Below are 23,854 nucleotides of genomic sequence, written 5' to 3'. Positions count from 1 at the left end.
GGTCTGGCCCAGCACCGTCCTAGTGGTGGTGGCCACAAGGGTACTTGTGTGACTACATCCTCAGCTCCAGGTGGCTCAGAATGAGAGGGAGAGACTCTGTTTGTTTAGGAGAAAGTAAGGGAAGAGAACAAGAGCTTCTGCCTAGTAATCCAGAGAATTCTCCCTGATCTTGTTCAAGACCATGAAGGCAGTACCTCTTACCACAGCATTACTGGGCTTTGGGTGCCCCGTAAAGCAGATACAACTTAGATCACAACACCCAAGTCCTTTTAAGTATCTGGAAAGCCTTCTCAGGAAGGAAAGGTACAAACAAGCCCAGACTGCAAAGACTACAATAAATACCTAACTCTTTAATGCCCAGACATGGTATCAAGACCATCCAGGAAAATAGGACATCACAAAATGAACTAAATAAGGCAGCAGGGAACAATACTGGAGAAACAGATGTGTGACCTTTCAGACAGAGAATTCAAAATAGCTCTATTGAGTAAACTCAAAGAAATTCAAGATAACCCAAGAAGGAATTCAGAATTCTACCAGATAAATTTAACAAAGAGATTGAAAAAAAAATTAAAAAGAATCGAGCAGAAATTCTGAAGCTGAAAAATGTAACTGGCATGCTGAAGAATGCATCAGAGTACTTTAACAGCAGAAGGGATCAAACAGCAGAATTAGTGAGATCGAAGACAGGCTATTTGAAAATGCACAGTGAGGGCTGGGCATGGTAGCTCACGCCTGTAATCCCATCACTTTGGGAGGCCAAGTGGGCGGATCATGAGGTCAAGAGTTCGAGACCAGCCTGGCCAACATGGTGAAACCCCATCTCTACTAAAAACACAAAAATTAGGTAGGCGTGGTGATGTGCACCTGTAATCCCAGCTACTCAAGAGGCTGAGGCAGGATAACCGCTTGAACCTGGGAGGCAGAAGTTGCAGTGAGCCAAGATCATGCCATTGCACTCCAGCCTGGGCAACAGAACAAGACTCCGTCTCAAAAACAAAACAAAACAAAACACTACCTCAAGGCATTGAATGATCAAACTTACTTTCCTTCCTTCTTCCTTTCCTTTGCCTTGCTTTCCTTTCCTCCTTTCCTTTTTTTTTTTTTTTTTTTTTTTTTTTTTTGGAGTCTCAGTCTGTCGCCCAGGCTAGAGTACTGTGGCGCAATCTTGGCTCACTACAACCTCCGCTTCATGGGTTCAAATGATTCCCCTGCTTCAGCCTCCCGAGTAGGTAGGATTACAGGCATGCACCACCGTGTCCGGCTAATTTTTTTTTATTTTTAGTAAAGCCAGGGTTTCACCACGTTGGCCAGGCTGGTCTTGAACTCCTAAACTCAAGTGATTCACACCCACCTTGGCCTCCCAAAGTGCTGGGATTACAGGCGTGAGCCACCATGCCTGGACGAATAATCCAACTTTCTTTTTTTTCTTGTTTTTTATTTTTTTGAGATGGAGATTTGCTGTTGTTGCCCAGGCTGGTGTGTAGTAGTGTGGCCTTGGCTCACCGCAACCTCCGCTTCCCGGGTTCAAACGATTCTCCTGCCTCAGCCTCCCACATAACTGGAATTACAGAGGCCCGCCACCATGCCTGGCTAATTTTTATATATTTTGTAGAGACGGGGTTTCACCATGTTGGCCAGGCTGGTCTCAAACTCCTGACCCCAGCTGATCCATCTGCCTCAGCCTCCCAAAGCGCTGGGATTACAAGTGTGAGCCACCACGCCCAGCTGAATAATCCAACCTTCAACAGATAAAGAAAGAATTGGGGCTGGGTGCAGTGGCTCATGCCTGTAATCCCAGCACTTTGGGAGGCCGAGGTGGGTGGATCCCCTGAGGTCAGGAGTTTGAGACCAGCCTGGCCAACATGGTGAAACCCCATCGCTACTAAAAATACAAAAATTAGCCAGGCGTGGTGGCAGGTGCCTTTAATCCCAGCTACTACTCGGGAGGCTGAGGCAGGAGAATCACTTGAACCTGGGAGGCGGAGGTTGCAGTGAGCCAAGATCACACCACTGCACTCCAGCATGGGGGACACGAGTGAGATTTCTTCTCAAAAAAAAAAAAAAAAAAGAAAAAAAGAAAGGATTGGCTAGGTGTGGTGGCTCATGCCTATCTATAATCCCAGCACTTTGGGAGGCTGAGGCAGGCGAATCACCTGAGGTCAGGAGTTCGAGACCAGCCTGGCCAACATAGTGAAACCCTGTCTCTACTAAAAATACGAAAATTAGCTGGGCGTGGTGGCAGACGCCTGTAATCCCAGCTACTCGGAAGGCTGAAGAAGGAGAATCACTTGAACCCAGGAGGTGGAGGTTGCAGTGAGCCGAAATAGCACCACTGCTCTCCAGCCTGGGTGACAGAGCAAGACTCTGTCTCAAAAAAAAAAAAAAAAAAAAAAAGGAACCGAAAAGCAACTAGAGAAAAAAAAATAACATACAATGGAGCTAAAATACATCTGGCAGCAGACTTTTCAGTGGAAACCTTACAGGCCAGGAAAGAATGGCATGACATATTTAAAGTGCTGAAGGAAAAACACTTTTACCCCAGAATAGTATATGCAGTGAAAATATCCTTCAGACATGAAGGAGAAATAAAGACTTTCCCAGACAAACAAAAGCTGAGAGATTTCATCAACACCAGACCTATCCTACAAGAAATGCTAAGGAGTACTTCAATTAGAAAGAAAAGGATGGCCAGCTGTGGTGGCTCATGCCTGTAATTCCAGCACTTTGGGAGGCTGAGGTGGGTGGATCACCTGAGGTCAGGAGTTCAAGACCAACCTGGTCAACATGGTGAAACCCCGTCTCTATTAAAAATACAAAAACTAGCCAGGTCTGGTGGTGCACGCCTATAATCCTAGCTATTCAGAGGCTGAGGCAGGAGAATCACTTGAACCCAGGAGGCGGAGGTTGCAGTAAGCTGGGATCGCGCCATTGCATTCCAGCCTGGGCAACAGAGTAAGACTCTGCCTCAAAAAAAAAAAACAAAGAAGAAGAAGAAGAAAAGGACCGTTACTCTGGTGACTCACGCCTATAATTCTAGCACTTTGGGAGGCCAAGGTGGGAAGATCACTTGAGCCCAAGAGTTTGAGACCAGCCTGGGCAGCATGGTAAGACCCTGTCTCTATATTAAAAAAAAAAAAAAAAAAAAAAAATGGCAGAAAGAAAAGGACATAGTCCGGGTACAGTGGCTCACACCTGTAATCCCAGCATTTTGGGAGGCTGACGCAGGTGGATAAAGTGAGGTTGGGAGTTCGAAACCAGCCTGGCCAACACGGTGAAACCCTGTCTCTACTAAAAATACAAAAATTAGACGGGTCTGGTGGAGGGTGCCTGTAATCCTAGCTACTTGAGAGGGTAAGACTCAAGAATCGCTTGAACCCGGCGGGGGGGCGGAGGTTGCAGTGAGCTGAGATCGTGCCACTCCATTCCAACCTGGGTGACAGAGTGAGACTCCATCTCAATGAAAAAAAAAGAAAAGGACATTAATGAGCAATAAGAAATCATCTGAGGGTACATAACTCACTGTTAATAGTAAGTACACAAAAAGACACAGTATAACACTGTAACTATGGTGTGTAAACTAAAACTATTCTTATCTTTAGAAAGACTAAACAGTGAGTTTAGTGAGGCAGTGCCTCACACCTGTAATCCCAGCAGTTTGGGAGGCCGAGGCGGGCAAATCATGAGGTCAGGAGATCAAGACCATCCTGGCTAACATGGTGAAGCCCCGTCTCAACTAAAAAATACAAAAAAATTAGCCGGGCATGGTGGCGGGCACCTGTAGTCCCAGCTACTCGGGAGGCTGAGGCAGAAGAATCGCTTGAACCCGGGGGGCAGAGGTTGCAGTGAGCTGAGATTGTGCCACTGCACCCCAGCCTAGGCAACAGAGCGAGACTCCGTCTCAAAAAAAAAAAAAAAAAAAAAGAAAGACTAAACAATAAACCAATCAAAAATAATAACTACTGTAACTTTTCAAGACATTGATAGTACAATAAGATATAAATAGAAACAATAAAAAGTTAAAAAGCAGAGAGACAAAGTAAAGGTGTAGAGTTTTTATTAGTTTTCTTCTTGCTTGTTTGTTTATACAGTGTTAAATTATTATCAGCTTAAAATAATAGGCTATATGAAAGTGTTAGTGAGCCTCATGGTAACCTCCAATCAAAAAACATACAAGGCTGGGCGTGGTGGCTTACGCCTATAATCCCAGCACTTTGGGAGGCTGAGGAGGGCGGATCATGAGGTCAGGAGTTCCAGGCCAGCCTGTCCAACATGGTGAAACCCTGTCTGTACTAAAAATACAAAAAAAAAAAAAAATTTGCTGGGCATGGTGGTGTGCGCCTGTAATTCCAGTTACTCAAGAAGCTGAGGCAGGAGAATCTCTTGAACCCAGGAGGCAGAGGATGCAGCGAGCCAAGATCGCACCACTGCACTCTATCCTGGGCGACAGAGCAATACTCCATCTCAAAAAAAAAAAAAAAGAAAAATACAACAGATACACAAAAAATAAAAAGCAAGAAACTAAATTATATCACCAGAGAAAATCATCTTCACTAAAGGGAAGAAAGGAAGGAAAAAAAAAGACCACAAAACAACCAGAGAACAAAATGGCAGGACTAAGTCCTTACTTATCAATAATAACATTAAATGTATCTAGGCATGGTGGGATATAACAAAAGCAGCTATAACTGCCTATATCAAAACAGAAGAAAAACTTAAACAACCTAAATATGCATCTTTTTTTTTTTTGAGACGGAGTTTCGCTCTTGTTGCCCAAGCTGGAGTGCAATGGCGTGATCTCGGCTCACTGCAACCTCCACCTCCTGGGTTCAAGCGATTCTCCTGCCTCAACCTCATGGTTAGCTGGGATTACCAGCGTGCACCACCATGCCCAGCTAATTTTTTTGTGTGTGTGTGTTTTTAGTAGAAACAGGGTTTCACCATGTTAGCCAGGCTGGTCTCGAACTCCTGACCTCAGGTGATCCACTGGCCTCGGTCTCCCAAAGTGCTGGGATTACAGGTGTGAGCCATCGCGCCCGGCCAAATATGCGTCTTAAAGAACTAGAAAAGCAAGAGTAAACCAAACCCAAAATGGGGAGACTAAATAATAAAGATCAGAGTAGAAATACATGAAATTGGAATTAAGAAAACCATACAAAAGATCATGAAACAAAAAGTTGGTTTTTTGAAAAGTTAAACAAAATTGATAAACCTTTAGCCAGACTAAGAAAAAAGGAGAGAAGATCCAAATAAAAATCAGAGATGAAAAAGAAGACATTACAACAAATACTGCAGAAATTCAAAGGATCATTAGTGGCTACTATGAGCAACCATATGCTAATAAATTGGAAAACCTACAGGAAGTGGCCAAATTCCTAGACAGATTCAATCTATTAAGACTGAACCACGAAGAAATAAAAAACCTGAAGAGACCAATAACAAGCAACGAGATCGAAGCCATAACAAAAAGTCTCCCAGCAAAGAAAAGCCCAGGACCTGATAGCTTCACTGCTCAATTCTATCAAACCTTTAAAGAATAATACCAATCCTATTCAAACTATTCCAAAAAATAGATGAGGGAAGACTTCCAAACTCATTCCATGAGGCTAATGTTACCCTGATACCAAAACCAGACAAAGACATAGCAAAACAAACAAACAAACAAACTACATGCCAATATCTCTGATGAATATTGATGCAAAAATCCTCAACAAAATACTAGCATACCAAATTCAACAATACATTAAAAAGATCATTCATCATCACCAAGTGGGATTTATCCCTGAGACGTAAGGATAGTTCAACATACACAAATCAGTTTATGTGATACTAAGAAAACCTGTAAATAATCTTAAGTTACTCTATAAACTCTCTTGACTAGAAAAGTTGTGAGAAACTACAATGTTTTCATGGCAGTCTACTTGAACATAGTTTTCTGGAAGCACTTACAGAAAGAATAAGCATCTTTTTAGTTTAAGTGCACTTATTATGCCCCAATATAATAGGATTGACTTCAACAGATGATGGTCTAACCCAATTATTCTATGAAATTCTAAAGCAATCTCTCCAAAAGGTTGGCAATTGTAGTCAGCAGGCCAAATCCAGCCTACTGCTTGTTTTCATGAATAAAGGTTTACTGGAACACAGCCATGTCTATTCATTTATGTATTATCTATGGATGTTTTAACTACAACAGCAGAGTTGAAAAGTTGCAACAGGGACCAATGACCTACAAAGCCTAAACTATTTAGTATCTGGCATTTTACAGAAATTGCTAACCCCTGCTCTAGACAAGCAATCCAAGAAGGAATAAAACTTGTTAGACTCACCCAAGGTGTTGTCTTTCTGTACTGGTCACCTCCATCTATCACATCCCTCATGATTTTTCCCTTAAGACATTCATATTCTTCTGGACTCAGCTGAATAGACTCTATGGTTTTTCCACAGCCCGAACACCGGCCACTGTAATTATAATTGTTAAATAATAATATTTAAATATGTCAAATAATGTTCTGGGGAAAAAATTTTGTGAAATGAACAATGAGGAAATTAAAAGGTAATAAAAAAGAACATTAAAGCCTTTGTGATAATCGCATACATCTAATTTTTTGTAAATCTGATAATATCACAAATTAGTGTGCCAGAAAACCCAAAAAAGTAGACTGGCCATTTGGATGACTATTTTTTTTTTTGAGACAGGGTCTTGTATTTTTAGCGGAGACTTGGTTTCAACATGTTGGCCAGGATGGTCTCGAATCTCCTGACCTCGTGACCTGCCTGCCTCGGCCTCCCAAAGTACTGGGATTACAGGCGTGAGCCACCGCGCTGAGCTCAGATGACATTTTTAAAGTAATTCCTATTCTGTGGAATATCATATTGGTGAATTAAATAAATAAATAAATCAATCAATCAATCCTAAAACACAACTGGGTCCAGAACCTCTAGGGAAAAACATCTCTAAGACTTCATATAGGCTCACAGTACTCACAGGAAAAACATTTTGGGCACTGCTAAGTCTCTGTATGCAAAGTATGTTTTTTTCCTCAGATACTCTAATTACAAACTTGTAATTATCCTATCCTTAAGGTGTTCTTAAATATTTCTCAATCAATAGCAACAAAACCTACTAAACCAAAATCAAACAAGTTAAAAATAAACATTGGTCTTCACCTTTTTTGGACTGTGGTGAATTGTCCTTTCCATTGTTTCCCAGGAACACTATGAAAAGATTGCAAAACCAAATCATGAGAAGGTTAGATTCCTACTGAAATGAAAGATATTCGTGGTATTTGGAAACTCTTATAAGCAAGAAGTCTGAAAAGTTCAAGATACTTCTGCAGAATGGTTTAATTTAAAAAGTGGCTGCTATCCTGGATGGGGTTAAGAAGCTGCTAGTACTCTGCTCTGGATCTCCTTCTTCCCTGTGGTTCTCCTCCCAACAAATAACTCTCATCTTCAAGTCTACCGAAAGCGGCTGACCTTAGTAGCATAACCTCTAAACCAAACTCAACTCTTACCTTCTCCATAAAGCTGCCAGAAATTGCTCCTGCTGAGAGTAATTTACCTCTTACACACCACTGTTATTTCACTGTGTGGTAATGTATTCCCAATTAAACTGAGAATGTCATAATAGATTTTATAAAACACTCGCAATGCCTAGCCTATTTGGAAGCATTCAAAAACTACGTATTGATGTATTTGTTCAATCAATGTATCCTTTCCTCCCTCCCCTTCCAGATATTACCATCAGTTCTTATGATTCTACTGCCTTCTCTCCTTCCTCAGTTCTTAATTCTCATCATCTCTCACCTAAACCTAAAATTGTACTCACGCAGATCTCCCTGTTTTCCATCTTAATCCCTCTCCTATCTACTGTTCTCACTTGGCAATTGCCTTTGTAAAATTCCATTCCAGCATCATTTTTTTCTTTTGAGACAAGGTCTTGCTCTGTCGCCCAGGTTGGAGTGCATGGCGTGATCACAGCTCCCTGCAGCCTTGATTGACTCCCTAGATTCAAGTGATCCTCTTGCTTCAGCCTCCCAAGTAGCTAGGACTACCGGCACACACCGCCATGCCAGGCTAATTTTTGTATTATTTGTAGAGACAGGGTTTCGCCATGCCCAGGCTGGTCTCGAACTCCTGGCCTCAAGCTATCCTCCCACCTCAGTCTCTAAAACTGCTCAGATTACAGGCGTGAGCCACAGCACCCAACCAAATCCAGCATTCTTGATAACAGAATAAAATCCAAACTCCTTGGTATTCAAAGATTTTCACAACTGGGCTCCTCCTCCCTTGATATTCAGTTAAGTTTAAGATAATTAAGCATAATTACTGCTTCAAAGCTCTGTAAACATGACATAGGAAAAAAAAAGGCAAGAAAAAAAAAGGGAAGGAACAAATTTTTAGGAAGCAAATTAATGAAGAAATAATGACTAAGCATGGTGGCTCACACCTGATCGCTTGAGGCCAGGAGTTTGAGCCCAGCCTGGTCAACACAGCAAGACCCCACCTCTTAAAAAAAGAATATTAATTTTAAAAAATAAGTAAAAATTTTCAAAAATTTTAAAAAAGACTAAAGCAATAAACAGGTATGTAGCCAGTAACATAAATAAAGCAAAAGCAAACCAAAGGAGAGAGCTTTAGAGAGACAGCAGCCAAATGACAGAAAGGTCCAAAACATCCTGGAAGGGTTAAGATTTTCCATTGTAATGCTTATGTATAAGGCTTGATCAATATCCCCCCGTCCACTCTAATCATCCAAGTTGATGAACTATAGACAGCAGACAGAATAGGCCGGGCGCGGTGGTTCACACCTGTAATCCCAGCACTTTGGGAGGCCGAGGCAGGCGGATCACCTGAGGTAGTTCGAGAGCTGCCTGACCAACGTGGAGAAACCCCGTCTCTACTAAAAAGAAAATAGAAAATTAGCCAGGCATGGTGGCACATGCCTGTAATCCCAGCTACTCGGGAGTGTGAGGCAGGAGAAAACCCGGGAGGCAGAGGTTGCAGTGAGCCGAGATCGCGCCATTGCACTCTAGCCTGGCAACAAGAGTGAAACTCCGTCTCAAAAAAAAAAAAAAAAAAAACAGGGAGAGAGTAGACAGAATAAATAAAGCACATTATCTCAGTCGCTAGATTTCAGAGGAACTTCTGAAAATACTAATATGGCCAGAGACAGTTCTAGCCAAATGCTATATTCTTTTCTTGCTATGAACACTGGCCATAAGTAGTATTAAGTACTCACATCATACTAGATGCCTAAGAAAACAAAATTAATGATCCTTCCAAAAGGAAAAAAAAATGTAAAAATTAAAAGTGCTATATAATTTCACTTTTATGTGATGGGTAAAGATTAGCACAAATTATGTATGCTGTTACTTTTTTTAAAGAGAGAAAATTTTGTCTTAAAGGGAAAATAAATCTTACTAAGAGATGGAAAATAGTATAATCAGAATAGAGTGATTCTCAGCAACTAACAACAAAAAAGAATGGCTACTTTGAGGCTTAAAGTTATTAAATTAAAAATAATTAGCCAGGTATGGTGGCACATGCCTGTGGTTTTAGCTACTCAGGAGACTGAAGCGAGAGGATCACTTGAGGCCAGGAGTTTGAGGTTACAGTGAGCTATGAACACACCACTGCACTCCAGTCTGGGCAACAGAGCAAGACCCTGCCTCAAAAAAAAAATAAAATAAAATAATAAAAACATACATATAAAAAAATCAAAATTACCTCTCAAACCATGTTTTTATACTGTGCGCAAATGATTCCCCTGGATACAGCTGATTATTTCTTAGATATGAAAGAATATCTAGTAGTTTATTTGAATAGTTATCATCCTTTATGTCTTTTCCAAAATCAAAGAAAGCTTTTAAAGTTTCCAACATAGGAACAATATCATGACCTAGCAATTCCTGATACAAATTCCAAGCTGTGTTTACATCTTGATGAAGGAGAGCTCCCTGGATACAGTCATTATAGTTCTTTTTTGAAGGAGTTATAACTTTTTTGATGTCCTCTAACAGCAACAATGCTTCTCTCCATCTGTCTGAATGGATCAATCCCCGGATGAGAAGACTGCAACCTGTAGGTTCTAAAGTCTTATATCTGGCTTTCATAATTTCAAAGACATCAATAACTTCAGATGTCTGCATATGAAAGACACAGAGATACAAATACTTGACCAGTAAATCGTAACTTACAATACCATTATTTTTTGCTGCTACCCAGGCCAGCAGAGATTTAGCCACATCTACAGAGCTATGATAGCCAGCCATCTGTGAAAGGATCCAACTTTCGAAACTGGTCTTTCTGGTGTTTTCTTTTAAATCTGCCTTAAGTTTATCCCACTCCTCTGAATTCAAAGGTTGCGTTGGGAGTTGAATAGTGTTCCTCACAGGTGCCAAGGCATGATCTTCACTTTGAGAATTTATCTGTGATCTCTCCTTAGCTGCTCCAGCTGAAAAAAAATGAGGAACAGAATAAACTTGCTTATTACTGCCCTCATCTTTCCTGAGATATCTGGCCTTGGCAATCACATCCGTTGCTTTGGTATTCTGTGGAGACATTGTTTTAAGAGAAAACAACCTCTGTTGGTTCCTGATGCCACAGCTGTCTGCCAGAAAGAGAGAGACGTAAGAGTGCCCTGGGCCTAGCCCAAGGTATGGGCTCTTCCAAAGCTTAGGAAAGCTTCGAATACCAAACAAATAGAAAGTCATTATGCAGTGAGATCAACACCAGATAGTGAGAGAGATGTTGAAAAAACCCCTCTCCTATAGCAAAATTAAAGAAATTGGGGGTCGGCGGTGGAGAGTCGAAGTGCAACTTTTTAAAAGGTTTGTGTTTCTTCCTTACAGACAAATCAAGGTTCTGCTTTTGGGGCTACTTAATAGCAAGGCAGGTGAGTTTTCTCTATTAAACAACAATCCGGGGATGTCCAACGTCGCAAGCCGCAAACCTAGGGGACAGAGCAGGAATCCTCTGGTGCCTCTTACATTCCAGTTCATGAACCTGAGGAAAAAGCACAAGACGGAACGCCCAGTTTTACTCACGTGGATCACAGCTGTCCTGAAAAGGAACAGATTCCCACGGGAAGCTTGCTGGAAAGGGGGTGTAAAGCCAAAACCGTATCCAGGGGCCCCCAACTCCAGCCTACCACCAACAGCGGCGAAAGCCGAAGTCTAGGGGCCCTCACCCTGCATAGCTCTCTACAGACCGCAAAACTCCTCCGATGGGGGGACGGGGAGGGAGGAGGTGGCGAGTCAGCTGCGCCAAGACTCAGGAAAGGAAGAGAGGTCCAGGAAGGGCGCTGCCTAGACTGCATACCGATCGCTAACAAATGAAGTTCACTTCATTCAACAACTCAAAGCGGCACTCAGGCTTAACGCGGCCATAAACGCGGCGGAAACTACAGTGCCCACGAAGCACCGCGCCAGCCCCGGCCGACGGACGAGACTGACCCGGACTTACGCGTTCCGCCTGGCCCGGCGGCGAGGAAAAAAGGCAGTTTTGAAGCATTTAGTGGCAAAAGGGGTAAGAGACGGCTGCTGAAGCGTCTACTACATTCAGGGGACCTGGAAGGCTTCCAGATATCCGCAATGAACAATTAAAAGAAACTGTGAAATAAAGAGCTTCCCTCAAGCCGGAACCAATGAACTCCTGGGTCACGTGGTGCGCACGCGCCAAAGGCGCACGATAAAGGAAAACGCGGGCTTATCGTGGCCTTTAAAATCCGGCTTGGTGAGCTTGGGTCGCCTCTGAAGGAGAATCATTTTCCATCTCTTTCATAGTTTTTCCCCGAGTCAGCGTGGTAGCGGTATTCTCCGCGGGAGTGACAGTAATTGTTTTTGCCTCTTTAGCCAAGACTTCCGCCCTTGTTCAAGATGGTGGTTGGACGGCCTTCCTAACCTTTACGGGGCCTTGCGGTGCTGACGCCTGAGCTGGTAGGGGTGGAACAGGTCGGAAACAGCAAATGCAGAAGCTGCTGCGCGGGAGTCGGCCATGGACTGGAAAGAAGTTCTTCGTCGGCGCCTAGCGACGCCCAACACCTGTCCAAACAGTGAGTTTTGGGAGGGGCCGCCCGTTGGGATGGCCCGGCCCTAAACTCCTAGAGGTAGGGAGGAGGTGGGGAGGAGGAGCAAGGGGGAGCCGCCCTTTCCGCTTCTGTGAAACCTCCCGACAAAGGAGGCGGAGTGGAATGTGGTTTAAGGATCCCGATAGGTTTGACCCGTACTTTCCTGGGGCAGAATCTAGGGGAACGAAAAACTTAGCCTTAGTCACTGACTTCCATGGTCTTAATCTAAACTTGTGAAGAATAACTTAGAACCCCGGCTCCAACAACGCCTCAACCCCACCAGGAGCTATAATTGTCCTCCCGCCTTTTTACTGTCACGCTTTTTGCTTCCCTCCTAATCCATTTTATATTTCATAATCCATTTTTCCTTTTATTTTTCTCCTTCACATTCCTTATTAACTAACCTCGTTAAATCTATCTTTCCTATTCCACACCCGCATTAAGGGCTGTTGAAAGTGGCTGGAGAAAAACTGAACCTTGGTGAGTTGTCTCACTTTTTTTTTTTTTTTTTTTTTGAGACGGAGTCTCTTGCTCTGTCGCCCAGGCTGGCTGGAGTGCAGTGGCAGCATCTCGGCTCACTGCAACCTCTGCCTCCTGGGTTCAAGCGGTTCTTCTGCCTCAGCCTCTGGAGTAGCTGGAACTATAAGCGCGCGCAACCACGGCCGGTTAATTTTTGTATTTCTAGTGCAGACGGGGTTTCACCATATTGGCCAGGCTGGTCTCAAACTCCTGACCTTGTGATTCACCCACCTCGGCCTCCCAAAGTGCTGGAATTACAGACGTGAGCCACCGCGCCCCGCCGAGTTATCTCACTTTTAATACAAGTCCATTAATCTAAAGAAGGTATTTTGGTCATGTCTACCTTGTTTTCCTGGACGTTCATTCTCCTACATTCAATTTTCATCTCCCAAACTGCCAATCTGTGTTTTCCTAAATACACTTTTTTTTTTTTCTGATACAGTATCTCCCTGTGTTGCCCAGGCTGGAGTGCAGCGGCACAGTGACGTCTCGCTGCAACCTCGATTTCCTGGGCTCAAGTGATCTTCCTACCCCAGCCTCTTGAGCAGCTACAAGTACAGGCACACGCCACCACATCTGGCTAATTTTTTATTTTTAGTAGAGATGAGGTCTTGCTATGTTGCCTGGGCTGGTCTCGAATTCCTGGCCTCAGGCAGTCTTCCTACTTCCACCTCCCAAAGTGTTGCTATTACAGACGTGAGCCACCGTACCCAGGCAACACTCTTACACTCCATTCTTCTCATCTCCTACACCTGTAGTCTGTCCTACCCGCTTCTTTAAGCTGATGAACTTGGATTTTAATATATATCTCATTAAGAAAGGAGAAGCAGTCGGCCGGGCGCGGTCGCTCAGTCCTGTAATCCCAGCACTTTGGGAGGCCGAGGCGGGCGGATCACGAGGTCAGCAGATCAAGACCATCCTGGCTAACATGGTGAAACCCCGTCTCTACTAAAAATACGAAAAAATTAGCCGGTCGTGGTGGCGGGCGCCTATAGTCCCAGCTACTCCAGAGGTTGAGGCAGGAGAATACCTTCAACCCGAGAGGCGGAGCTTGCAGTGAGCCCGAGATTGTGCCACTGCACTCCGGCCTGGGCGACCGAGCGACACTCAGTCTCAAAAAAAAAAGGAGAAGCAGTCAGAGGAGAACCTCACCTGTCCCCCTTAACATTTCTTTCAGCCCCACAACCCCACAGTTAGTTGCCCATATACTCTGGCTTCACTGTTAAAATGATGAACTGATGCCGGGCGCGGTGGCTCAAGCCTGTAATCCCAGCACTTTGGGAGGCCGAGGCTGGCGGATCACGAGGTCAGGAGACTGAGACCACGGTGAAACCCCGTCTCTACTAAAAATACAAAAAATTAGCCGGGTGCGGTGGCGGGTGCCTGTAGTCCCAGCTACTCAGGAGGCTGAGGCAGGAGAATGGCGTTACCCCGGGAGGCGGAGCTTGCAGTGAGCCGAGATTGCGCCACTGCACTCCAGCCTGGGGGACAGAGGGAGACTCCGTATCAAAAAAAAAAAAAAAAAAAGGACTGTCCATGCTCCTATTTAAGAGTCCCTCCACTCCACCACTAGATTGCATTCTTTTCCCTGTATTCACTGACTTCCTTCCTTTCTTTCCTACATCATCAGATTTTCCTTCTACTGGATCATTTTCACCAGCACAAATGTGCTGTTAATATCACCCATCTTTTTAAAAGGTGGGTGGTTGGGGGGAGTGGTGTTGGGAGGCCCGGTGGCTCATTCATGTAACCCCAGCACTTTGGGAGGCCGAGATGGGAAGATCGCTTGAGGCCAGGAGTTTGAGACCAGCTTGGGCAACATAGTGAAACACCGTTTCTACAAAAATAGAAAGTGAAAAATTAGCCCCGGTGGTTGTGCACCACTGTAGTCCTAGCTACACGAGAGGCTGAAGCAGGGAGGGTTGTTTCAGTCTAGGAGTTTGGGGCTGCAGTGTGCTATGATCATGACACTATACTGCAGCCTGGGTGACAAGCGCCAGACCCTGTCTTAAAAAAAAAAAGTCATTTGGGCTGGGCGCTGTGGCTCACACCTGTAATCCCAACACTTCGGGAGGCCGAGGTAGGCAGATCACTTGAGGTCAGGAGTTCAAGACCAGCCTGGCCAACATGGTGAAACCCCGTCTCTACTAAAAATACAAAAAGTAGCTGGGCACAGTGGTGCACACCTGTAATCCCAGCTACTTGGGAGGCTGAAGCAGGAGAATTGCTTGAACCCAGGAGGCGGAGGTTGCGGTGAGCTATTACGCCACTGCGCTCCAGCCTGGGCGACAGAACGAGACTACATCTCAAAAAAAATTAAAAAAAAGTCATTTGATCCCACATCCCTCTCCAGCTTCTGCTGCATTTCTCTGCACTCTTCATAGGAAAACTTCTCAAAGAAGTTACCTGTACTTGGCTGGGCACAGTGGCTCATGCCTGTAATCCCAGCACTTTGGGAGGCTGAAGTGGGTGGATCACCTGAGGTCAGGAGATTGAGACCAGCCTGGCCAACATGGTGAAACGCTCTGTCTACTAAAAATACAAAATTTAGCCAGGCATTGTGGCAAGTGTCTGTAATCCCAGCTACTCAGGAGGCTGAGGCAGGAGAATCACTTGAACCCAGGAGGTGAAGGTTGCAGTGAGCCAAGATCGCACCACTTGCCCTCCAGCCTGGGTGACAGAGTGAGACTCAGTCTCAAAAAAAAAAAAAAAAAAGAAGGTACCTGTACTTGTACTTTATGTGCTTTCTTGACCCCTTAACTCTTGAACCCACTGCATTCTTTTAGCAGGTATTTATTGCATGCCTGTTTTGTGCCAAGTACTGTTGTAGCTTATAGCAGAACACACAAAAATCTCTGTCTTTGTAGAACTTACACTTTAGTGTGGAGAGAAATAATAAAATAAGTAAATTATATAGGTTGTAGAGCACCTGCTTAAGTCTGGTTCCTTCATCAGTGTACTAGATCCTATCCTTTGTAGTAGATTCCATTTTTGCCTGCTGAAGGATGTACTCTTGCAGTTGTCCCTTCTCCTGCATCATCAGTTTTTTTTTAATCTTTCCCATCAGCATATAAACATGCTGGTATTTCTCCCATCTTAAACTTTCTTGACTTAATTTCCACCTCTAGCCATTCCTCATTTTTCTGTTCCCCTTATAGCAATATTTGTTAAAACAGTTGTTGGTTAAATCTGTACTCGTCTCGAATTCCTGCTTGTCAAGAATCATCAGTGACCGCTATATTGTTAACTTCAGTGGTCAGTTGTCAGTCTTGACTTTACTTGAAAAATTTTGCAGTTTTCTACAACAGCACTGAGCCATAGTAAAGAAATTAACTTATAGGTTTGGTCTAAGGTTAAAAATTAACATAATAGGCCAGGCATGGTGGCTCATGCCTGTAATCCCAGCACTTTGGGAGGCTGAGGTGGGCAGATCACCTGAAGTCAGGAGTTCGAGACCAGCCTGACCAACATGGAGAAGCCCCATCTCTACTAAAAATACAAAATTAGCCAGGCGTGGTGGCACATGCCTGTAATCCCAGCCACTCAGGAGGCTGAGGCAGGAGAATCCCTTGAACCTGGGAGGCGGAGGTTGCCGTGAGCTGAGATCGTGCCATTGCGCTCCAGCCTGGGCAACAAGAGTGAAGCTCCGTCTCCAAAAAGAAAAAAAAAAAGAAATTAACAGATGCAGCAGAAATGCAGTCATAAAAGGAATTCAAGGAAACAATTACAGGCTTGTTGGGAAGGAAATGAGACCAGAAAGAGTAAAATAATTTTTGAGAAAATAGATCACAGAATTCAAGAGCTCAGTGAGGCTGAAGTGGAAATGTTATGGCAGTGAGGTTTTGAATTACCAGAAAGGATGATCTGAGAGTATATTTGAGCTTAAGATTTCAGAAAAGGATCAAGTAAAATCTGTGATCTTGCCGTAGAACCAAATGGCAGAATGAACTAGAGGTGAAAGTCTTTAGAGTTGCAGGACCCATGGTCACCCACATAAATGTTTATTCATCCTAAATGACTGCAGGACCTTGTGAAGAACACTGTGTACCAGTCACCATAGTCCACAAATAAGTGGGGAGGAATTGGCTGAATGAGACAGCCACATGCCAATAGCAGGCGAGTTGCAGGATAATAGAGCCCTGAGTTTTGAGCTTCAGACAGAGGATGAGTTTTTTTGTTTGTTTTCTCTACATTAGGTAGAGAAACAGTGATTATGAGGCTGAAACTCCATGAGGTCAGGGGCTGGGGCTGTCTTGCTCACCCCTCATTCTGTGTCTACTACAGCGTTCTCTGTACATAATAGGTGCTCAGTAAATTCTTTTCATTGAATGAATTAGGAGCACTCTACAGAGTTCTGTAGGAGAGGTAATGATTTGAGGAAGAGACTAGCTTTTAGTAATAAACAGTAGAGGGAGCATGCTGAGAAATGGTTGAAGATGTAGAGGAGGCTGCTTCATTTCAGTAGAAGGTAGTGATTCTTGGTATTTCAGAAAAGTTAATATGCTCAGTGTCTAAGCACAATTGTGAAGGCCTTTTTGGCACTGCAACTATTTTAATTAAACTATTAATATAATATATAGGATGACCTGAGTAAAAGTACTGTTTGATTTTAAAAGTGCTCCCCTTAATCTGTTTTGTTACCAGAAAAAAAAAGTGAACAAGAATTAAAAGATGAAGAAATGGATTTATTTACAAAATATTACTCCGAATGGAAAGGAGGTAGAAAAAACACAAATGAATTCTATAAGACCATTCCCCGGTTTTATTATAGGGTAAGTAGTGTCTAATCAAATGTCCTGCAGAGTTTAAAAATGAAATATAATTTTTGGCAAGGCAGGGTGGCTCATACCTGTAATCCCAACACTTTGGGAGGCTGAGGCGGGAGGATCACTTGAGTCCAGGAATTTGAGACCAGCCAGGGCAATATAGCAAGATCCCATCTCTAAAAAAAATTTTTTTAAAAATAGCTGCACATGGTGATGCATGCCTGTAGTCCTAGCTTCTCAGGAGGCTGAAGCAGGAGGATTACTTGAGCCCAGAGGTCGAGGCAGCAGTGAGCCGTGATTGTGTCACTGCACTCCAGCCTGGGCAACAGAGTTAGACCCTGTCCCCCCACCCCCAGAAAAAAGTAGTTTTAAAAATAGGACCAGAATTTTATGTTTTAAAAATAGAGAATTATATTTTAAATTTTATATATTTATTATTTTATTGTAATTGATCTTATCACTATTATAAAACATTTTGAGCCCAATAAAATCCCAAGTTTAGATTTAAGTGGGTATGTAAACACAAAGTTGTTAAACTGTGGGCTTTTTCTTTCTAATTTTTATTATAGATATTAGTAGTAAGTATTCTATTGGATTATGTTGTCAGGTATACAACACTTTGTTATAAAGTTTTAAAATTTTGCTCAAGGCTAAACCGAAAAATAGATTATGAAAAACTTAAAGAATTTCACTTGAGGCCAGGCATGGTGGCTCATGCCTGTAATCCCAACACTTTGGGAGGCCAAGGTGGGTGGATCATGAGGTCAGGAGTTCGAGACCAGCCTGACCAACATGGTGAAACCCTGTCTCTACTCAAAATACAAAAATTAGCCAGGCGTGGTGGCGTGTGCCTGTAATCCCAGCTATTCGGGAGGCTGAGGCAGGAGAATCACTTGAACCCAGGAGGTGGAGGTTGTAGTGAGCCCAGATCACACCACTGCACTCCAGCCTGGGTGACAGAGGAAGACTCTGTCTCAAACAAACAAACGAACAAAAAAGGAATTTCACTTGACTATTTGTTTCCTTGTGCCAAAACTCTGAAAATGGCTATGAAGGGACGTATAGACAAAATAGACCTCAAGAAAAGCTATTCGTGGTAGGGTCACTGCAGTCCACCTGGGTGATAGGGCAAAGACCCTGTCTCAAAAAAAAAAAAAAAAAAAGTTGGCCAGGCGCGGTGACTCACACCTATAATCCTATCACTTTGGGAGGCCATCAGATCAGGAGGATCACTTGAGGCCAGGAGCTTGAGAACCAGTCTGGGCAACTTGGTGAGATCTCGTCTCTCCAAAAAAACTTAGCCGGGCATGGTGGTGCGCACCTGTAGTCCCCGCTACTCAGGAGGCTGAGGTGGAAGGATCGCTTGAGCTCAGGAGCTTGAGGCTGCAGTGAGCTGTGATCATGCCACTGCATTCCAGCCTGGGTGGCAGAGCGAGAGTCTATCTCAAAAAAAAAAAAGAGAAAAAAAAAAAAGCTGTTTACAACCTGGCAATGGTAGGGCAATTCGCCTATAGTCCCAGCTACTCTGAGAGCGTGAGGGAGAATCTCTTAAGCTCAGGAGTTTGAGACCAGCGTGGGCAACATAGTGAGACCACCCCACATCCCATCTTTTTGGTTTTTTTTGAGATGGAGTCTCACTCTGTTGCCCAGGCTGGAGTGCAATGGCACGATCTCAGCTCACTGCGACCTCTGCCTCCCAGGTTCAAGCGATTCTCCTGCCTCAGCCCTCCTAAGTAGCTGGGATTATAGGTGTGCGCCACCACACCCAGCTAGTTTTTGTATTTTTAGTAGAGACCGGGTTTCACCATGTTGGCCAGGCTGATCTCAAACTCCTGAGCTCAGGTGATCTACCCGCCTCGGCCTCCCAAAGTGCTGGGATTACAGGCGTGAGCCACCATGCTGGCCCACCCCATCTTTTTTTTTAAAGGTCTATTTTTTTTTTCTTAAGGTCTATTTTGTCTATTTAAAAAAAATAAAAATAAAAAGCTATTTATACCTGAAAGTGAAGTATACCAAAAAATACCTATTCAGTATTATGGAAAATGTAACCACTATACAAGTTAACTGGAATCTTAGCTGGATGTCCCTTGAACCTATTACCTTCTAACTCTATTAATTACAACGTTATTTGCAAGTATAGTAAACATTGATTTAGCTGGTGTTCTTACAGATTAAGGTATTTTTATAAGTGAGTTATCCAGATACTGAAATATTTCTTCAAGTGCAAATTTTTTTCAACTGAACATTTTTTATTGGAAACCTTCCTATAATACTGTATACTTCTCAACCTTTTAAGAATCATATGCCTGTAATCCTAGCCCATATTTATTGTAGAAAAGGAAAAAATATGGCTAAACAAGTTGATCTCTTCCCGTGACAACGTCACCCAACAATGTAAACAGAACATTTTGTATGACTCCTTCTACATATTTCTGTGGGTATCTGTGTATTTTTTTAAATGGGATTACATCATACATACCTTTACTGCTTTTTGCATTTCACACTTTCCTTAAACAGAGGCAGCTAAATAACTGAATATTTTTGATAGCCGAGGGGAGAGAGAAGGGAATTGACATTTATTGAGTGTCTAAGCACTGCAGAGCCCTTTGTATTCTTTATCTCATTTAACCTGGATTCTTAAATAATATCTTACTGTTATCGAACATAGGTTCTTGGGTTCTCAATGCAAAAGGGAGAGAGAGCACCTGACTCTCTGAAAAGAGCTGGTAGGGCTTTTTTAAAAAAAAATCAGGAATTGATATTAGGGTGGGGTATGCAGGCTGGGCTGGGCAAAGCAGATCAGGTAGGGTATGCAGGTCAGCATTATCTGGTTGCTGTGGTTATCCTGAGCAGCGGGCCACCTGGTCTGGCTAGAGGCAACAAGGCTGTAAATCAGTTGTTCAGCATTCCTTCCCCAGATAGGACACTCACTTCACAACTTTGGTTATCTCTTAAGGCTAGTTACTGGAATTCTTTTGAGTAAAAGGCATGGTTCGGACATTATGGTGTCAGTGAGGTAGTGGTGTGGGTTTTGTGATCAGTGGAAATGCATGAAAGAGTGCCGTAGTGGGAGTGAGCTGACCCAAGCCCCCATTCCTACTCTGTCTCATTCCTAACAGCTCTTGGATAGGAATGGTGTGACCCTGTTCCTGAGCCCAGGACTGAACTTTCTTGTACTTCCAGGACCAAACCTTTGCCTTCTTTTTCTGGTTCCTGAGGGAATCTCCTTTTTTTCCTTTCTTCGTGTCACTTCTCTCTTTGGCCACCTCTAGATCTTAGATGGTTTCCTGTCTGCAGCTATGGATTTGTAAAAAAGTCCTTTCCCTTCTTCTTCCTCTCCATGGTCCCACTGCTTCAGAGAAAACACTTATTATCTTGAGTCACCACTTCTCTCCTTGGCTGATTAGCTGGTTAACTAGCCACTAGAACACAATGTCAGTCAGCCCCAACTCCAGCCCCATCCCAACCTCCTAATGTTTCTTCTGTTGACGAAGAGTCGAACTCTGTAAAATATTTGAAGAGATTTATTCTGAGCCAAATATAAGTAACCATGGCCTGTGACACAGCCTTCAAGAGATCCTGAGAACATGTGCCAAAGGTGGTTTGGGTGCAGCTTGGTTTCATACATTTTAGGGAGGCATGAGACATCAATCAAATACATTTGAGAAATACATTGGTTTGATCCAGAAAGGTGGGACAATTTGAAGCGGGGCTTCCAGGCTACAGGTAAATTCAAATGTTTTCTGGTTGACACTTGGCTGAGTTTGTCTAAAGACCTGGGATCAAACAGAAAGGAATGTCTGGGTTAAGATAAGAGGCTGTAGCGACCAAGGTTTTATCATGCAGATGAAGCTTTTAGCTAGCAGGCTTGAGAGAATAGGTTGCAAAATGTTTCTTATTAGACTTAAAGTCTGTGTTGATGTTAATGCCAGAGAGGTATAACGAGGCATGTTTGACCCCCACTTCCCATCATGCCCTGAAACAGTCTCTCAGGTTAAATTTTAAGGGCGCTGACTGAGGAGGAAGTCCATTCAGATGGTTGGGGGGCCTTAGAATTTTATTTTTGGTTTATACTCCTTTAACTCTGTTCCTTCTGATGGGAGGGACGGCATCTTAGTTCCTGGAAATGAAAGATGAAAACCATAACCCCAAGTTTTGACGTAAGGTTTACCAAGGTAATTCAATGGGGCTACGATGTAGAAAAGAAAGAAGAACTCTTTAAAGTAAATTATTCTGGCTGGGTGTGGTGGCTCATGCCTGTAATCCCAGCACTTTGGGAAGCCAAGGTGGGAGGATTGCTTGAGCCCAGGAGTTCAAGACCAACCTGGGCAACATAGCAAGACCCTGCCTGTATTATTAATTTAAAAAAGAAGAAATAAAGCAAATTGTTCTAAGTCAGGTTGGAGTGAGTCATTCTAAAGCTCTGCTCATGGAAATCACCCCAGTTGGCAAACCCTCTTGCCTGGGAGGCCAACATAATAGGCACTGCCTTGACTGCCTCCAAGAAGAAAGGTGATCCAATCTCAACAGGCATGCTTTCCTAAAGCTAGACAAGAAGAATAAATGGTTTTTGCTGGACAGGAAGAATTACAGGTAAGAACCACCCAACAGGTTCTTCTTGCCTGCTACCCAGATAGAGCCAGTTTATCAAGGTGGGAATTGCAAGAGAGAAATAATTTCATATACATGGAGCCAAGTAAATGGGAGACAGGAGTTTTATTATTACTCAAATCAGCCTTCTTGAAAAGTTGGAGGCTAGGGTTTTTCAAGGATAGTTTAGTAGGCAGGGGGCTAGGGAATGGGTGCTGCTGATTGGTTGGGGATGGAATCACAGGGATATAGAAAAACAGTCCTGGTCCTTGCGTGCTGAGTCTGCTTCTGGGTTGGGGCCACAGAGGAGTGGCTGGTCTGAGAGGGGCCATTGGGTAGTCAGAAGTGCAAAAGCCTGAAAAGACATCTCAAAAGGCCAGTCCTGTGTACTACAATAGTGATGTTATTTACAGGAGTAATTGAGGATGTTGCAAATTTTTGTGACCTCCAGAATAATAACTGCTAATCATTTAACTGGCCTGCATCTTAGCAGAATTCTGGTCCTTCTCATCCTCCTGACCTGGTGTCCTTTCATTAGTTTTACAAAGGCAGTTTAGTTTTGGGATGAACTATTATCATTTAAGTCATAAACTAAATTTCTTCCAAATTTATTAATATCTTGGCCCATGCCCAGGAATGACCAAGGGCAGATTGGAGGTTAAAAACAAGATGGAGTTGGTTAGGTCAGATCTCTTTCACTGTCATCATTTTGTCACTGTTATAATTTTGCAAAGGTGGTTTTGAAACTGTCAGTCTCCAGTTAATCCTCATTTAATTCTATATCCTTTTTTTTTTTTTTTTTTTTAGATGGAGTCTCACTCTGTCACCAGGCTGGAGTGTAGTGGCACGATCTCAGCTCACTGCAACCTCCGCCTCCTGGGTTTAAGCGATTCTCCTGCCTCAGCCTCCTGAGTAGCTGGGACTACAGGCACATGCCACCATGCCCAGCTAATTTTTGTATTTTTAGTAGAGACGGGGTTTCACAGTGTTGGCCAGGATGGTTGATCTCTTGACTTTGTGATCTGCCTGCCTCGGCCACCCAAAGTGCTGGGATTACAGGTGTGAGCCACTGCCCCCAGCCAATTCTATATAATTCTAAGGAAGCCAGCACGCCCAGCCAATTCTGTATCATTCTAAGGTGACAATAGAAACACAGTGCTTTAAGAAAATAAAATGAAACTTGGACTAGACTAGCTTTTAGAATAGCTTTTTCAGGGCAGAGATCCAGCCTTTCTGATCACCGATTCTCTGTGGATCAGTTTTTGTTAAACAAATGTTAAGCACAATTAAGGTGAGATACAAGAAATAATTTGAGGTGGTGGCATACAGTTATTTTATGAGGCCACATACATTTTATAGGATCCAGTAGTCTAAAATTTACATGTAGAAATTTACATTGTATTTTCAGCTGCCTGCTGAAGATGAAGTCTTACTACAGAAATTAAGAGAGGAATCAAGAGCTGTCTTTCTACAAAGAAAAAGCAGAGAACTGTTAGATAATGAAGAATTACAGGTAAGAACAAAGCAAAAAGTTGCTTTAGATGTTAACCATTTCTCATTTGTACTACTTAAATCATGCAGGATTTCTTGCTGCCTAATGGAGTCCATACTACAGAGTGGTACTACATAGGCTCTGAAGCAGCAGTTCCCACCAGAAGCAGCCGCTGAGTTTGCATGGGTCATATACCCCAAACATAGTGTTGTTTATTATTTTTGTTTAAGGCCCTAGGTGATTCTAATGTGCAGCCAAGGTTGAGAACCACTGCTGTAGGGTCAGACTACAGAGGTTCAAATCCCAGCCCTGCTATATGACTTTAGGCAATGGACTTAACATCTCTGTGCTTCGATTATCATCTCTAAAGTAGGGATAGCTAACTATATCATAGAGATATGTGGATTAAAGAGG

At 43.2% G+C, this 23,854-nt stretch overlaps 2 protein-coding genes across 10 annotated transcripts in view; one reads left to right on the top strand and one right to left on the bottom strand.

The window, feature by feature from the left end:
- The window catches only part of PRORP (protein only RNase P catalytic subunit), a 140,630-nt gene extending 129,159 nt beyond the window's left edge, over positions 1-11,471 (bottom strand). The window contains exons 1-4 of one of the 6 annotated variants that reach the window (XM_002824669.6): positions 11,326-11,471; positions 9,733-11,010; positions 7,171-7,218; positions 6,330-6,462 (exon numbers count right to left, since the gene is read on the bottom strand). In XM_002824669.6, the coding sequence (XP_002824715.2) occupies positions 6,330-6,462; positions 7,171-7,218; positions 9,733-10,718 (1,167 nt within the window). In that variant the 5' untranslated portion in view covers positions 10,719-11,010; positions 11,326-11,471. Of the gene's footprint in view, positions 1-6,329; positions 6,463-7,170; positions 7,219-9,732; positions 11,011-11,051; positions 11,152-11,325 lie in introns of those variants that run through there. The other 5 variants (XM_054530015.2, XM_054530016.2, XM_024231489.3 and 2 more) reach the window with 5 other exon arrangements.
- A 394-nt stretch (positions 11,472-11,865) lies between these two features.
- Positions 11,866-23,854, top strand: part of PPP2R3C (protein phosphatase 2 regulatory subunit B''gamma) — a 36,659-nt gene continuing 24,670 nt past the window's right edge. For 2 of the 4 annotated variants that reach the window (XM_054530017.2, XM_024231492.3), the window contains exons 1-3: positions 11,866-12,058; positions 17,237-17,364; positions 23,357-23,461. In XM_054530017.2, the coding sequence (XP_054385992.1) occupies positions 12,001-12,058; positions 17,237-17,364; positions 23,357-23,461 (291 nt within the window). In that variant the 5' untranslated portion in view covers positions 11,866-12,000. Of the gene's footprint in view, positions 12,059-12,093; positions 12,113-17,236; positions 17,365-23,356; positions 23,462-23,854 lie in introns of those variants that run through there. The other 2 variants (XM_063715558.1, XM_063715559.1) reach the window with 2 other exon arrangements.

The sequence above is a fragment of the Pongo abelii genome, chromosome 15 (genome assembly GCF_028885655.2).
Source record: "Pongo abelii isolate AG06213 chromosome 15, NHGRI_mPonAbe1-v2.0_pri, whole genome shotgun sequence".
NCBI classification, from domain to species: Eukaryota; Metazoa; Chordata; class Mammalia; order Primates; family Hominidae; genus Pongo; species Pongo abelii.
Note: the sequence above shows the minus strand (reverse complement) of the source record. Positions and strands in the feature narration are given on the sequence as shown.